Source organism: Colossoma macropomum, unplaced genomic scaffold (assembly GCF_904425465.1).
Source record: "Colossoma macropomum unplaced genomic scaffold, Colossoma_macropomum, whole genome shotgun sequence".
NCBI classification, from domain to species: Eukaryota; Metazoa; Chordata; class Actinopteri; order Characiformes; family Serrasalmidae; genus Colossoma; species Colossoma macropomum.
The window spans coordinates 10,348,106-10,362,849 of NW_023494789.1; the positions used below are offsets into that span (position 1 = coordinate 10,348,106).

A 14,744-nucleotide genomic window follows, 5' to 3' on the forward strand; every position below is an offset into this window, starting at 1 on the left:
GCCTTCCGCCCAATGACAGCTGGGATAGGCTCCAGCACCCTACTGTGACCCAGAAGGATAAGCGGTTTAGATGATGTATGTATGTGTATGTATTCTTAGGTCAATCCCAAGCAGAATCACTGATGTTGAGGCCTGGACTCTGGCATGGTCAGTCCATTGTTCTGAGAACACCAGCAGCTTCTTTGTGTGATGTGTCTGTGTCCTTTTCTCAGTGAGGCTTCTTGACAACTACACATCCTTTCAGACCCATAGCGCTGAGTTGTGTTCTCACAGTGGAAGGATGGACAGAAACACCTGTGGATTTTGTTCAGATCTGAAGCAGCTGGATTTTCTCCTCTCTCTCGAAGACAAAAGCTTTAAGTGCTGTTTGTCTGGTGGGGACAGGCTCGGTAGTCTACCAGGCCTTGCACAGTTATTAGTTTAATTCTCACTGTAGCTTTTAATCATATTTTAAACTCCACTTTTGGAAAGTCCTAATTTGTTATTTTACCTTTGACTTTCCCCTTCCTCATGTAAATTGATTATCTAAAAAATATCTCCTGAAAAATCATTGTGTACATAATGGTCATTTTGACTTGACTTGATTTGAATTGACTTAATTCAAATGTGTACATTATTTGAACATTTTATGTTTTAGTTTTCTTAGTTACTTAGTTTACAATATTGTATTTGGTAATGATTATGTTTATACTAGCAATCTACACCATACTGTATGTCCAGAAATTTGAAGACACCTTCACATCCCACATTTCTTTTAAAATCAAGGGTATTAATAGGGATTTGTCCCCCTTTGCTGCAGGAACAGGAACTCTACTCTTCTGGGAGGGCTCTACTGTAGATGTTAGAACATTACTGTATGCAACAGCATTAGTGAGGTCAGGTACTGATGTTGGGTGATTAATTCAAGATCACAACTCATTCCAAAGATATCGAACAAAGCTCCATCACTCCACAGCCCAATGCTGGAGGGCTTTGTACCCCTCTAGCTAAGGTTTGGCACTGGGCATGGCAACATTAGGCTCTTGAGCAGCTGCTGCAGATCGTCTATGGGCAGTGGGCTCAGCTTAAAGCAGCAGAATTAATCAGAAGGGGTGTCTGGGTACGTTTGGAAACAGATCACATTCATGTAGAACTGTGTACACAATTGAATCAAGTGAATCCAGTACATTATGTTGTTTAGTTGATGATTTGTTCTCTTGTACTTCTGAACTGAACACAGTTAAAAACAACACACACCTCTGCCTCAACCTTGCTTGTTGTACAGTGACCTCAGACTCTTTCACTCTCAGAAACCAACTTTCTTTTCTTTTTCTAAAGCTTTACTTTTTTATTTTTATTTTTGCACCATACAGTGGTAAAGTCATTTCTTGTTTTGCAGGAAGGTCCCCTGAGGTCACGACGCCTGTGTTTAGTTTGGATCTCTCCCTGCATTGGATCTCTCACAACTAAAGAAACTCTTCCAATTATTCTGCATCTGTGCCTCCTCTGCCCATGTGGCTGAAAAGAAGAACCTTTACTTATGCTCTCTGACTCATTCTGTCCACCTCTCTCTCTCTCTCTCTCTTTCTCTCTCACATGTCAAAGGTATTGGACAGAGCCCCATCACTCCAGAGAACGCAGATCTATCTATCTATCTATCTATCTATCTATCTATCTATCTATCTATCTATCTATCTATCTATCTATCTATCTATCCATCCATCCATCCATCCAGCCATCCATCCATCCATCCATTTTCTCTGTATCTCATTTTTTGCCCTTTTCTTCTCTCTCTCTCTCTCTCTCTCTTTCTCTCTATCTATCTTTTTGATTCTCTCTATTGCTCTGTCTCTCCCAAGAAAGAGCCTTTACTTTTGCTCTCTGATTCATTCTGTCCACCTCTCGCTCTTTCTTTCTCTCTCTCTCTTCAGAGAACGCAATTCCATTACTCCACAGTCCAGTGCCATGATGCTTTATACCCTTCTACCTGACCCTTACCATCGATCATGTTGATCTATCTATCTATCTATCTATCTATCTATCTATCTATCTGTCTGTCTATCCGTCTATCTGTCTGTCTGTCTATACAACTCTTTTTTCTATATCCCCTCCATATTTCTCTCTCTCTCTCTCTCTCTCTCTCTCTCTCTCTCTCTCTCTCTCTCTCCCTCCAACTATCTTTCTCCCTCTTTCTCCTCTTTTTTCTCTATCTTTATTTTTCTTTTTTCTGTTTCTCTCTCTCTATCTCTGCCATACTCCTCTCTCTCTGTCTCTCTCTCTCTCTCTCTCTCTCTCTCTCTCTCTCTCACTCTCTCTTTGCTGAGGGTGAGAGAGCAACAGAAAAATCAGTTCAGCAGTAGAAACTGATAGAGAAGTGAGGCGTGGGTGAAACATTAGTGATGAATGTAAATATTAAGTGAATGCACATATTACCCAGTGCACATTACCATTATTTGCGCAGCCTGCGGGAGTTGGCCAAGTTGAATTTATCGTTCTACCAAGAGCATTTCATTACAATTGAAAGCCGTTTAATTGTGTAGTGTGAGAGAGAATGAAGAGCACAGTGGGGGAAAGAGCTCTAGATCAAATGAAGTAAAACCTTATGAATGTGACATTGATTAAGATGCATGTGATGAATTAAGAAAAGCCCTCGACATTTTTCTCTTCCAGTGTTTCACTGTAACACTCTCTCTCCCTCTCGTGTTCTCTCTCAGAGCATGACTAAGCCTATATTGGTCTCCATAGGAGATGACTCGGGTTAAACGCTGTGGGCCAGAAAAATCCTTCAAGAAATAAATGATTCATTTAAAGAAATGATTCATTCAACAACCTACAACTCATAATAGGCCTACATTCAGAGTTCAGCACCACAGATTCAGTAAGATTAAACAGAAGATGAGAATGTAAAATAAACCTTATAAAAAAGATGTTCTGGTCCTAAAATCTGATTGGCTGAGCCGCATTTGAAGTGTCCAAATGCACGATATATGCACATCTATGACTGACTCACAGCAACTGAACTCTGTATTACTGCACCAGGAAAAATCTTTGTACTGTTAATGGAATAAACTTTGGCCTCTTTTCCACTAACACCAATTTCTAATTGTTAAACGGTGCTGCTAACCAGGAAAGTGTAACTGGTGAGCGTTAGCTTTGCTAGCATGTGGCCAGCTCTGCTCACCACAGAACAGGTTCGATTCTGGCTAACAAAAGCTTTTCTAACACAAATGTAAATGATGATGCAAATCTGAGGAATCAAAGTAGAGCTGCTGATGACGAACAGAATAAAATTGAAGTGTATCTCTGGTGTCTGGAGCTGGAGCCTCCTAGCTAAGCTACTGCTAGCCAGCTCCTCTCTCCTAGCTAATTTAGCTTAGCTAAAGAGATCCAAACACCCCAGTGCAGGTTTGATTAGTTTAACTGGTGCTCTGCTATCACAAGTATAGATGATAAAAACTTATAACAGTGAAAGTAAAGTCGACTGATTGGCAGTGGAGTGACAGAAAGCTGACCTGTAGTGCTTCAAGCTGTAGCCTGCTAGGCTAAACTAATGCGGTGTGTACGGTGCTTCCCACCACAACACAAGCTTGGTTCTAACAAACCCATGATTAAAAACACCTGTTTTTAGAGGATAAAGACTCATATCTGAGACCACAATCTTGGAAAGACTGCTGTTGAAGTGACAGAAAAATAAAAAATGCACTCGTTGGTGTTTTGAGCTGTATGCTGCTTGGCAACACTAATGCTAGTGTAGTTAGCCGGCTACAGGTGAAACCTACCACAGAACAGGCTGTTTCAGTAAGAGAGGCTCAAATATCACCCGTTTAGAGGATAAAGAATCTGAGAGCACGAAGAGAGACTGGAGGTGGAGCTGAATCAAACATGTTTTGTGGTGGATGCTGTATGAGTAGCTATTAGCCAGTTAGAAGTGCCACTTGTTTGTGTAGTTTTTTTCAGTATTTCCTGGTTCTGATTCAGTGGGACAACAGATGGAAAAAGAAACCGTAATTGGTCTAACAAGACTGGACCAGCGCAGAACGCTCCTGAGAACCATTTGGCTCAACAGTGGAAAGGAGGCCTTTGACTTTAATGCTGCTTGCATGGACCACTGACTGTACTGAGCCTTTTTCTTTGAATAAGGGGCTTATAACTTATTATTTTAACTAGAACTAGGCTGGTCAGCTAGCTAACAGGCTAAAAGATAGTCAACAGGCTAAAAAAAACTCCATTACTAATATCACAGGCTTCAATTAAAGTACTTCAAATGTCCAGGTTTCAGTCAGAAGTAGCACAAAGCCCAGGCTGAATCCCAAATGGCTCTGTACTCCCTAAATAGTGTGCTATGTAAGATTTGAAATTTTAGCTTTAGGCCAAATACTATTTGAACTATTTGTTGAATATGGATGTGACTGAATCCCAAATGATTTTTTTTAGCTATGTTAAGTGCTGTTGTGGTGCAGGAGCCAATATTTACATTCCTATGTGGAGCACTATGTAAAAAGTGGACAGTTATTTGAGATTCAGAGAGGCACTGCTGGATTGGTGCTATACAAGACTTGCAGTGGTAATCTGGTGAGCAAAAAGTACTTATAAACGAAGGTCATAAAAAAGCTAAAAAGATAATGAAATGACTGCAGTATACAGTTATGGGAGAGAGGTCATCGGTTACTATTATTTTATCACAGGGAGGGGAGTTTTTAGGCACTGTGCTTCATGTCGTGCCTAAGAACACCCCTTCCATGATAAAACTCATGGCCTCTCATGGCTTATTGCTTTAATAAGCAAACCATTAAAAACAATGTTTCAACAAAGCCTTTCAAAGTTAACAGTCAGAGCAGTTAACATCCCCCTCAAACAAATTTAGCTCCTAACTTCTTAAGAAGAAAGGTCTTTTTAACACCCACTTATGCAGCTTTCATGAAGATTCTGATATTCACCAAAGTTTTCTTATTTGGGATTTGGGTCTCACTTTATTTGTATAGTCCACTATAGTCCCCTACAGATTATCTACAGATGTTCAAATTGTTAACTATCTGTTGAAACTTGATTCTAAACAGTGGTGGGGTTAGGATTTGGACCCGGGTTAGTGCTAGGACCAGGGTGAGGGTTTTAGGTTGAGGTTAAGGTTAGGGTTAGGATTAGAGCCAGGATTAGAGTTAAAGAAAATTATGGCCAATTTAGTAGATATTTAGTTGAATCTAACTTGAAAGTAAATTAAATATCTACAAAGCATCTAAAGTGCACTATCCAAATTGACCTTTTCCTATGACCTTTCTCAAGAACAAATTTAAGGAAAAACATAGGAAGATGTTGGTGAGTGAGGCCCATTTTTCTTTTCCTAGAAAAGCAGAGGACAGCAAGGACATTAGCCTTCTTTTCTCAAGCTTTGATCTCTGAGAAAGACTCTGAGATTTTCACACATAAACACACATACACATTCTCTCCAGCACAAGAAATGGCAGAATCTTGTTCGAAATCCACCCCTGGGAACAAGGGAATACCCAACACCAAGCTGGCTTGTTTTCCCTGTTTTTCATCTGCTATTTCATTTTCTCTCATTCCATTTGTTTTTGTGTATATTCCATCACTCAGTATTCGCCTTTCCACCTCTTCTATTAAAGCTTTATTCGATTTTAACAGAAATTTTCCCAAAACCATCCCATCACCAAGAATTCCACATCACCTAAAGCTGCCCTGATTATCCTGTACTTCACACTGTTACACATTCATATATACCTACCATGAAATTCAATGTAATGATCAAGTCTCTCAAGTCTATTAACTTCTTGTTAAAGCCCACCATTCTTAAGATTAAGAGGATTTAGTGGCCTTATCCAATCACCCTTGAGACTTCGGGCAAATCAACATTAAGTCAAGGGCAATCATTTTTGATGGAGGAGGCTCTTGGGTGAGTTCTTACTATGATTGCTCTGATCTATTTTGCAAGTTAAACAGGAAATATCATTACTAACTCTTTAGTCTCATGCCTTTATTGCTGTACCCTTGAAATTCAACCAAGCAATCTTGTCCAAATTATGTGTCATTAATGCTTAAGTGATTCTCGAACAAGTTATTTTATGGCAGACTGCAGTAAAAGATGCAGTGAAAGAGAACTGAAGGAAACATTTAAGAAACTGTGTGAGTGAGCAACACCTGACAACCTAATTCTGAGAGTTTGAGAACAAAATACAAGCCCTCAGCAGGAGAGAACTGACAGATCTACCAGAGCTCAGACGAAAAACAACACGCTTTCTTGGGACTGCCCTATTCGACTGAGAGAAAAGCATGACTGTGTCAACAAACACTAAAACAAACACATAAACCACTCATAGCAACTGAGAAAATAATATTTCACAGTTATAAGTGCAAGCTTTCTCTACTAAACAAAACAAGATGAAAGCCATAAAGAATCACATCTGAAATGCGCAAAAGAACTTACTTGGGACTCTGTTGATGGCTTTGAGAGGTCGCAGTACCCTGACTGTCCTGATGGCTGTGAAATTTATGTTCTGAAGGTCCAGAGAGTATTCCACAACCCTAGAAAGACAAGGTTATAAGACATGATAAGTGACACAGTACAGGCTAGTCATAAATGTGCTATTCACAGAAAATAATAAATGTCATAGTGGTGTACCCCAGGGCTCTCCTTTAGGACCTATGTTTTTTTTTTTGTTTTTTTTTTGTTTTTTCTGTTGTTTACTCCTATAAAAAGCAAATTTAAGACAACTGGCTTCCACATCATAAAGCAAATATAGATTGAGGATGGTGGTGAATGATTCATTCAATTTCCACAAGTATTTTCTCATTGCAGAGTCAATAAGTAATAGGTTGATATGAAAAAAATAATAATTGTAGAATAATAACCAAGAATTCCACCTTATCTAAAGCTGCTGTGAGTATCTTGAGACTTACTTCAGACCATTGCACGTTCATATATACCTACCTTGAGATTCAACATGAAATTTATGTAATACGCTTCCCTTTTCAAAGACATGATTTCACTTCTTACAATGCATCTGGATAGTGACTGCTTGGCTACCGCAAAGCTTTTGGAGATCTTCTATGACAGTGATGTCTTACTGTGCTTGGAGAAAGAGAAATGTTTAAAACATGGAACGGATATTAGTCAATTATCTCCCTAAGCATATTAACTCCTATTATAATCTCATGACATGCCATACATCATGCCCCACTTCTGCTGCACAGCTGCACATTTCCATATAGTACAGTTGCATATATGCACTGATCTGCTTTCCAGCATTCCTTTGAAGACCAGAGTAATGCATATATAATCTACAGCTCAGTTAAGTTTAACCACCGGCAGTCTTCCAAATATAGGATGACGCCCCATCCTTTGGGAAAGCCTACTGATAAAGCTAATAACTCAAAGCCGGTGGATTCGCTCAGCAAGCGGAGAAAAGTGCCAACTCGGGCTCTTTCCACTGGACCCTGCTACTTCAGGTAAGAGATGGGGCTCAAAGAAATTGATGTCAATTCGAACCATAACAAGCCAGATTTCACAGCAATTTCAGGCACACTCTAGTGATCATTAGAGACCATGAGGATCCTGAGAGGAACGTGTATGTGTGTGTGGTGCAGACCAGGTAAATTCGATCTGCAGACAGGGTGTGTAACGAGGGTGAAAAGCATGTCAGTCTGCTGCCCCAAACTGCTGTAGGCTTTCGGAGATTGCAGAAACACATGGTGTCATCCAAGCCCACCAAGACTATCTGCCCATCCTTTCGTTTGTGTGAAATAGGGTTTAAAAGAACATCACTATGTGTATTTGTTAGTTACTCAACAAGTTGAAGTAGGTGCCTAAAGAGTGATCATTACAAATGACTAATTACTTTGGTCTCACTTTATTTGGATAGTCCACTATAGTCCCCTATTGATTATCTACAGATGATCAAATTGATGATCAGATGATCAATCTGTTGAAACTCAGTTGATTCTAATCAGTGGTGGGATTAGGGTTAAGATTTGAACCAGGGTTGGGGCTAGATCCAAGGTAAGGTTTGGTTTTAGGTTTTGGGTTGAGGTTAAGGTTAGGGTTAGGATTAGAGTCAGGTTTAGAGTTAAAGAAAATTCTGGTTAATTTAGTAGATATTTAGATGAATGTAACTTGAATGTAACTATCTATAAAGCATCTAAAGTGGACTATCCAAATGGAATTTACGCATTAGTGGACAAGGTGATCTTACTACTCATTACTTTACTTCCAAGTTACTCTCTAAAACCCTAAAAGTACAAATCTTTTCCAAATGGAAGGGACAAAGGAAATATCCAATAGTCTTTGCAAACTCTTGCCACAAGGTTTGAAGCATATAATGGTCTAAAATGTCTTTGCAAGGTGCAGCATTAACATTACTCTTCAGTGGAGCTCAGGGGCTGAGCCCAAACCCTGAAAAACACGCCCATTATCCCTCCTCCATCAAACTTTACTGTTGGTACTATGCATTCGGGTAGGTAGCACTCTCCTGCCATCTGCCAAACCCAGATTCATCCATCAGACTGCCAGATAGTGATGCACGATTCGTCAGCACTCCAGATGCTTCCATTTCACAATAATAGCACTCATCAATGCTTGCAGCAAAGGTGGCATCCTATGACAGTGCCACGTTTAAAGTCACTGAGCTCTTCAGTCTGATCCATTCTACTGTCACTTGTTTGTTAATGAAGATTGCATGGCTACTTGCTTGATTTTATACATTTGTTAACATAGGATGTGACTTAAACTGTGTTTATTCCGTGGAAAGCATGTTATTATTTAGGTTCAGCTTCATGTGAGCCATGCATTCACATAAGAAAATCAAGTGGGGGGCACTGACAAAAATGGTCATTTTAATCAGTTATATCTGGATCTGTATTTGTATCTGTTTATACATCATCTGTTCATTCTGCACTGCACTTGCATATCCAGTTTCAGGCGCAGGCTAACAGACACCGCTGGACTGCTGTTTCTAATCTGGGCCCTCTCCGAATGGTGGCATAAATATTTGAGGTGACTCTCAGGCCTGTCTTTGAACTGGGTGGTCTGGAGCTTTTCAGGGATGCGCAGCAGAGAGAAAACTGCTGCCTTCTCCTTTCTGACTGTATTCCTGCAGTGTTTATAGAGCTGCTGGAGCTGGAAAAAAACACAGGAGCTTCTTCAGTCACTGTGCTGAGGGATGCTTTAAAAGACTCCTACTAATCAGCGAATTACTGTGGTTTTGTTCCACACCATATTTGTCTGTAAATATTTTGAGACTGTTTCTATGGGATACCTTATCAAAACAATATAGAGATGCATTGTGGGGGTTAACATCCAGTTGTCCCTGGTAAAATAATGATAATAAGTATTAGCTTACTTTAAAATACTAAAGGCAGCAGGTTGCATGGATGTGCTGGTTTGTGTCAGTTTAACTAAGGCGACGTTTTTTAATTAAAAAGAGCTCATGGGTTATTTCTTTTATCAAGTACACTGGTTTGCGCTCAGTCACATCTGATTCAGCTTACTGGATTTAGTGCCAAGTTCAGCTCAAGTTCAAAAAATTCTGAGAAGATTTTGGACAACATGCTGCATTAAGAATTAAAGAGCAGAAATGTGGTTTTTGAATGCAACATTGGTTGTGTACATATTGCTATTGTTACAATGCCAAGCTAGTCACAATACAAGAATGCTTTTTGATGCTATATTATAGAGGACCAGATTTGCCAAATTGAAAAATAAATAAAATTAAAAATAAATGACTTAGTAAATTAATATATGAAGTTGAATTGCAAAGAATAATGATGATGAACCTAAAAATAAATAAATATGCATAACAATTAATATATTAATAAATAAAATCTTATATAAATTAATATGTCTGCATTTATTTATATGTCTATTTAGTAATTTCCCCTTCTCAATAAATTTTGTATTTCTTTTTTTTTGTTATTTGTTTCTTTATTATTTTTTTTTTCTGTTTTACTATTAATTTATTTTATTAATTTATTTCCATAACTATTAATCTCTATATTTATTTATTTCTCTATTTATTTCTGTATTCCCTTGTCCTTATGCTAATAAAGGGGCTGTCAGTCAATGATGTCACAGCGTCTTAATATTCCTATTGGTTGATCGATTGTACATGTCTTGCTCTCTCAGCGGTAACTAAGGACAAGACAGTACAATAATGGCTTCTTACAGGCAGCAGACAGTCAGAGATCTGAGAGTCTCGGCTGATCTGGCTGAAAATGCAGGTCCGGATTATTCACTCTTTCCTGTGGAGGCTGTGGGGACAGTTTGCTCCATTTAGCTGATCTGCTGATACAGAGGTCGATCTGTAGTGTTCAGAACTTTGGAGGAGGTGGTTCAGCGTCTTTTTCTGTAAAATTCAGATCACTCAGACATTTGGACGCCCTTCTCACACACTGCCTGTGGAGCCATCGAGAGTTATTTATTGGCAGGTTTGTCTGTCTGTGACTCTGCAGCTCTTTATGGAGTGAAAGAACAGTTTTATCAGCTCTTCTCCTGCTGGGCTTTATTGCTAAGCCTGAACGTGAAAAATACGCCCCCTCATTATCATATGAACGACAAAATACAGAAATAAATAAATGAATGAATGAAAAATAAATAAATAAATGAATATATGCATCAATGAATAAAGCTAACAATTGTTAGAAACATAGATATGGAAAAAAATATAAAAATGGCATTAATAAAACAAAATAAATAATAGAGAAATAAATAAATTGAGAAATATATAACTGCAGAAAAAGGAAATATGTGTATAATTACAATCACAGTAAGCAATATATACTTTATTTAAGTTTTTTTTTTTTATTTATTTATTAATTTACTGAGCCTTTTATTTTTTAATTTTATTTATTTTTCAATTTGGCAAATCTGGTCCTCCATACTATATAGGACAATATACTACACTGTACACCGAAATATATATGACACATTTTCCAGCAATCTGAAGAACCATTTCACCACGCAAATGGTTCTTTGAGTGTTCCTAGTGAAGCTATGTCTCTACTGAAGAACCCTTGAAGAACCATTTTTATAGAGTATAGAGACAGCATCAATCTGATTCTGGGTGTCAGCAGAAAATGCTGGATGCTAAAGTTAGATGGAAAAGCAGAACAGATGTGATCCAATTCTGTAACAAACCTGCCCTGAAACAGTACACATTCACATTGTGTGATGTGATGCTGTTAGTTTTGTGGTTCTTCCCCTGGGGTTAACAGTAGTTGAGTAGTATATTAATTGATTGAGTAGTGTATTAATATATATTCATGTATTTATTTTTTTTTTTACCCTTCCAACCTTCCAAATAAATGTATTTTTATTATTATTATTATTATTATTATTATTATTATTATAAGCACTACTCAAAAACTTAGTATTAGATATTTAGATAACAAACAACAGAAAACAAAACAGCAAAATGATGATCAGTGTATGAAGCTGAAGTTGGCTTTTTATATACATTTTCTATTCCAACTTAAAAGGCGCATCACAATGTAAGCACAGATGTGGAACAGAATTCTAATATAAAGTCAACATGGTGAACATTGTGCTTGTTTTAACTGCAGAAGCCCTTAAAACCATTCAAATAGAGAGAGCTCTGTTTCTTTTGTTTAACTACCATGAAGAAAATGGTACGTTTCTCCAGTAAGACTGGAGTTTACGTGCGTAGCGAGAGCTTATTACAGCTATTGATGCTCCACCTGTTTCTAGCTCATGGAGGAAAACTTGAATTCTCACACTTCATTTCTCTTCTGATGTAAAATAAGCCATGCATAGGCATAGGAATCTGACGACGGTGCTGCATAATAAATGTACATTTATGCAGTTCTGGCCAAATGGAAATGAATCCTTTAACATGAAGAGTGAGCGACTGTAGAGTCAGATGCCTCTTTATGTTTCTCCCACTTTCAGTGTCTCGAGTCTTCCTGAGTTATAAAGCTCAAGTCTAAGTCAAAGTCTGAGTCATTGGGGTTCAAATCAAAGTCGAATCGCAAGATTTATTCATTTTTTTTTTTAATTTGTCGAGTCTCAAGTCATCAAATTTGTGACTCGAGTCTGAGACTTGAGTTATTTATCTTCTTACCTACTTTCTTTGCAAAATAATGTACGCGTTTTTAAAACAATATACATTTCAGATACAGTCAGAAGTACAGAAGTAAGTAAACCCTGTGAAACATTTAGGCCTTTTCAGCATAATTGGACATGATGATGTTGATATCCAGTCTTTATTTACACAGTGTTGATAGATAACGGTGATATAATCTAAGAAGTTGCACCTAAAATTATTATTTTTGTTGTCCTTTATACAATTGAAATAAACAGAAATGCAATATCCTTATGTGGAAAAAGTAAGTATACCCTTATATACACTCCCCAAACACCTCCTTACCATATAGGAGCACTTTGTAGTTCTACAATTACAGACTGTAGTACATCTGTTTCTCTGCATACTTTGTTAGCCCCCCTTTACCTTGTTTTTTAATGGTCAGGACCCCCACAGGATCACCACAGAGCAGGTATTAATTGGGTGGTGGATCATTCTCAGCACCGCAGTGATCCTGACGTTGTGGTGGTGGTGTGTTAGTGTGTGTTGCGTTGGTACAAGTGGATCAGACACAGCGGTGATGAGGTTTGGAGTAAATATATCCCTAAATTGAATGTCCTTTCATTCTCTCTTGCAATAGAAACTGGCTGAATGACATACAGAGAGGCTCAGGAGGCTTAGAGCAGTGAGGTTTCCAGTATTATTGAGTTGTGAAATATTGACTTAATCTTGTGTTCCTGTTAAATTATGACAAGTGTGCCTGAGTTCCACTGAAAGTTTCAAACTCATTCAGTCAAATGAGCTAAAAGAGCCCACAAGGCATTCTACACAATGAACCAATTTAGCCACAAATGTTCAAATACAAATTAGAGCCTGTTTCAAAATGAAGGAAATCAATTACACAAAGTTATTCTTCTTTATAATATTATTGTGCTTGTGTTCCACCCTGGTACTCACATTACAATTTCTGCACCTGTGTCTTGTATATGGACTCAAAAAGAAACACATATGTGGTCATCATTCAAAATGACCTGAAATAAAATCTTTTATTTATACATATAACTCAGAAGATGAAGGTAGGTGTATCTCAATGATTGAAAAATGCAGAAATGTTGGAAAAAATGGTGGACTTTGTCTTTAAAGAGGACAAAAACACAAAACTTTTGTTTGGATAGAGTTAAAAATGGGTTAATATTTAAAAAAGAATAACTTCGTCATTATTAACTTATGATCAGCAAACTGTCAATGCCTAGAAATGACCAGTAACAAGGTGAAGGACCTTTGAATGTGAATTTAAAAAATAAAAACTAAAGTAATACAATGAACACTGCACACGAATTGCAATGCAAATCAAAGCAAGTCCTACTTGGCTGTGAGAAGATAAGAGAAATAATCCTTATTTCATATTCAAAAAATAATTTCAATAATTATTGTGCTTGCAGCCTCCAAGGACAGAAGCTGAAGTAGGCATATTTCATATAATGGCAGTATAACATAAATCAGATTTCCCCTTTTTTTAAAAACAAATAATGATTAAAATACAAGGAAAAAAAAACACGGTAACAATAATTTACATGAAATTGAATCTGTAGCAGGGCAACAGAACCACTGGCGCCACAGTGCACTGTCTGTTGGCCACTATCCACAAGCGTGAGTGAGTGTTTGTGACCAAAGAAATGTTTTGTAATATTAGCAGAAAAGTCTGATTTAGAAAAATAAATAAATAGATAATAATAATAACAACATATTTCCCACCTTTCCCATTCTCAAGGTGATTTTACATAAGCACTATAAACAATAACAACAGTAGCAACAAGAAATTCATAATTGCCCCAAAGCAAAGGCGTTAAACAAAAATAAATCAATAAATAAATAAATAAATAAATAAACATACAAGGACAAGATCAACAAGAGTTATCAGGAGAAAAAAAGAGAAAGACTTATTTAGTGAGTGCGCTGCATTTGCACACTTCCTTTAGTACACAGGCCCAGTGAGTTAATAGTTTACTGTTACATTTAGCACACTGTCATTAGTCTGGTAACAACGACCTGCAATAAAATAGAGACCTTCTGCATTATTAACAACGCAACACTTACAAGGCTACAGCCAATAAATTGCTCACTGCAGACAATTACGCATTGCAGACAGTTACGCATTGCAGACAGTTATGCATTGCAGACAGTTATGCATTATAGAAATTATGCATTGCAGACAGTTACACACTGAAGACAGTTACACACTGCAAGCAATATGCTTTGCAGACAGTTATGCACTGCAGACAGTTATGCACTGCAGTCAATATGGACTTTCTCTTTAAAGAGGACAAAAACACAAAGCTGAAGTTAGGGTAGAGTTAAGAATGGGTTAATATTTAAAAAAAAAGAATAACCTAGTGATTAATAACTTATGATCAGCAAACTTTCAATGCCTAGAAATGACCAGTAACATTGCAGATAATTACACACCGCACACGGTTACGCACTGCAGACAGTTATGCATTATAGAAAGTATGCGATGAAGACAGTTACGCACTGCAGTCAATACGCATTGCAGACAGTTACGCACTGCAGACAGTTCTGCATTTTAGACATTATGCATTGCAGAGAATTACACACTGCAGACAGTTATGCACTGCAGACAGTTCTGCATTATAGAAAGTATGCATTGCAGACAATTACACACTGCAGATAGTTACACACTGCAGGCAATATGCATCG

At 37.7% G+C, this 14,744-nt stretch overlaps 1 protein-coding gene across 1 annotated transcript in view; it reads right to left on the minus strand.

Moving 5' to 3' along the window:
• Nucleotides 1–14,744, minus strand: part of LOC118807435 (voltage-dependent T-type calcium channel subunit alpha-1I-like) — a 199,952-nt gene that overhangs the window by 160,347 nt on the left and 24,861 nt on the right. Inside the window, exon 3 of the mRNA XM_036569447.1 lies at nt 6,419–6,516. Within this exon, the coding sequence (XP_036425340.1) occupies nt 6,419–6,516 (98 nt within the window). The remainder of the gene's footprint in view (nt 1–6,418; nt 6,517–14,744) is intronic.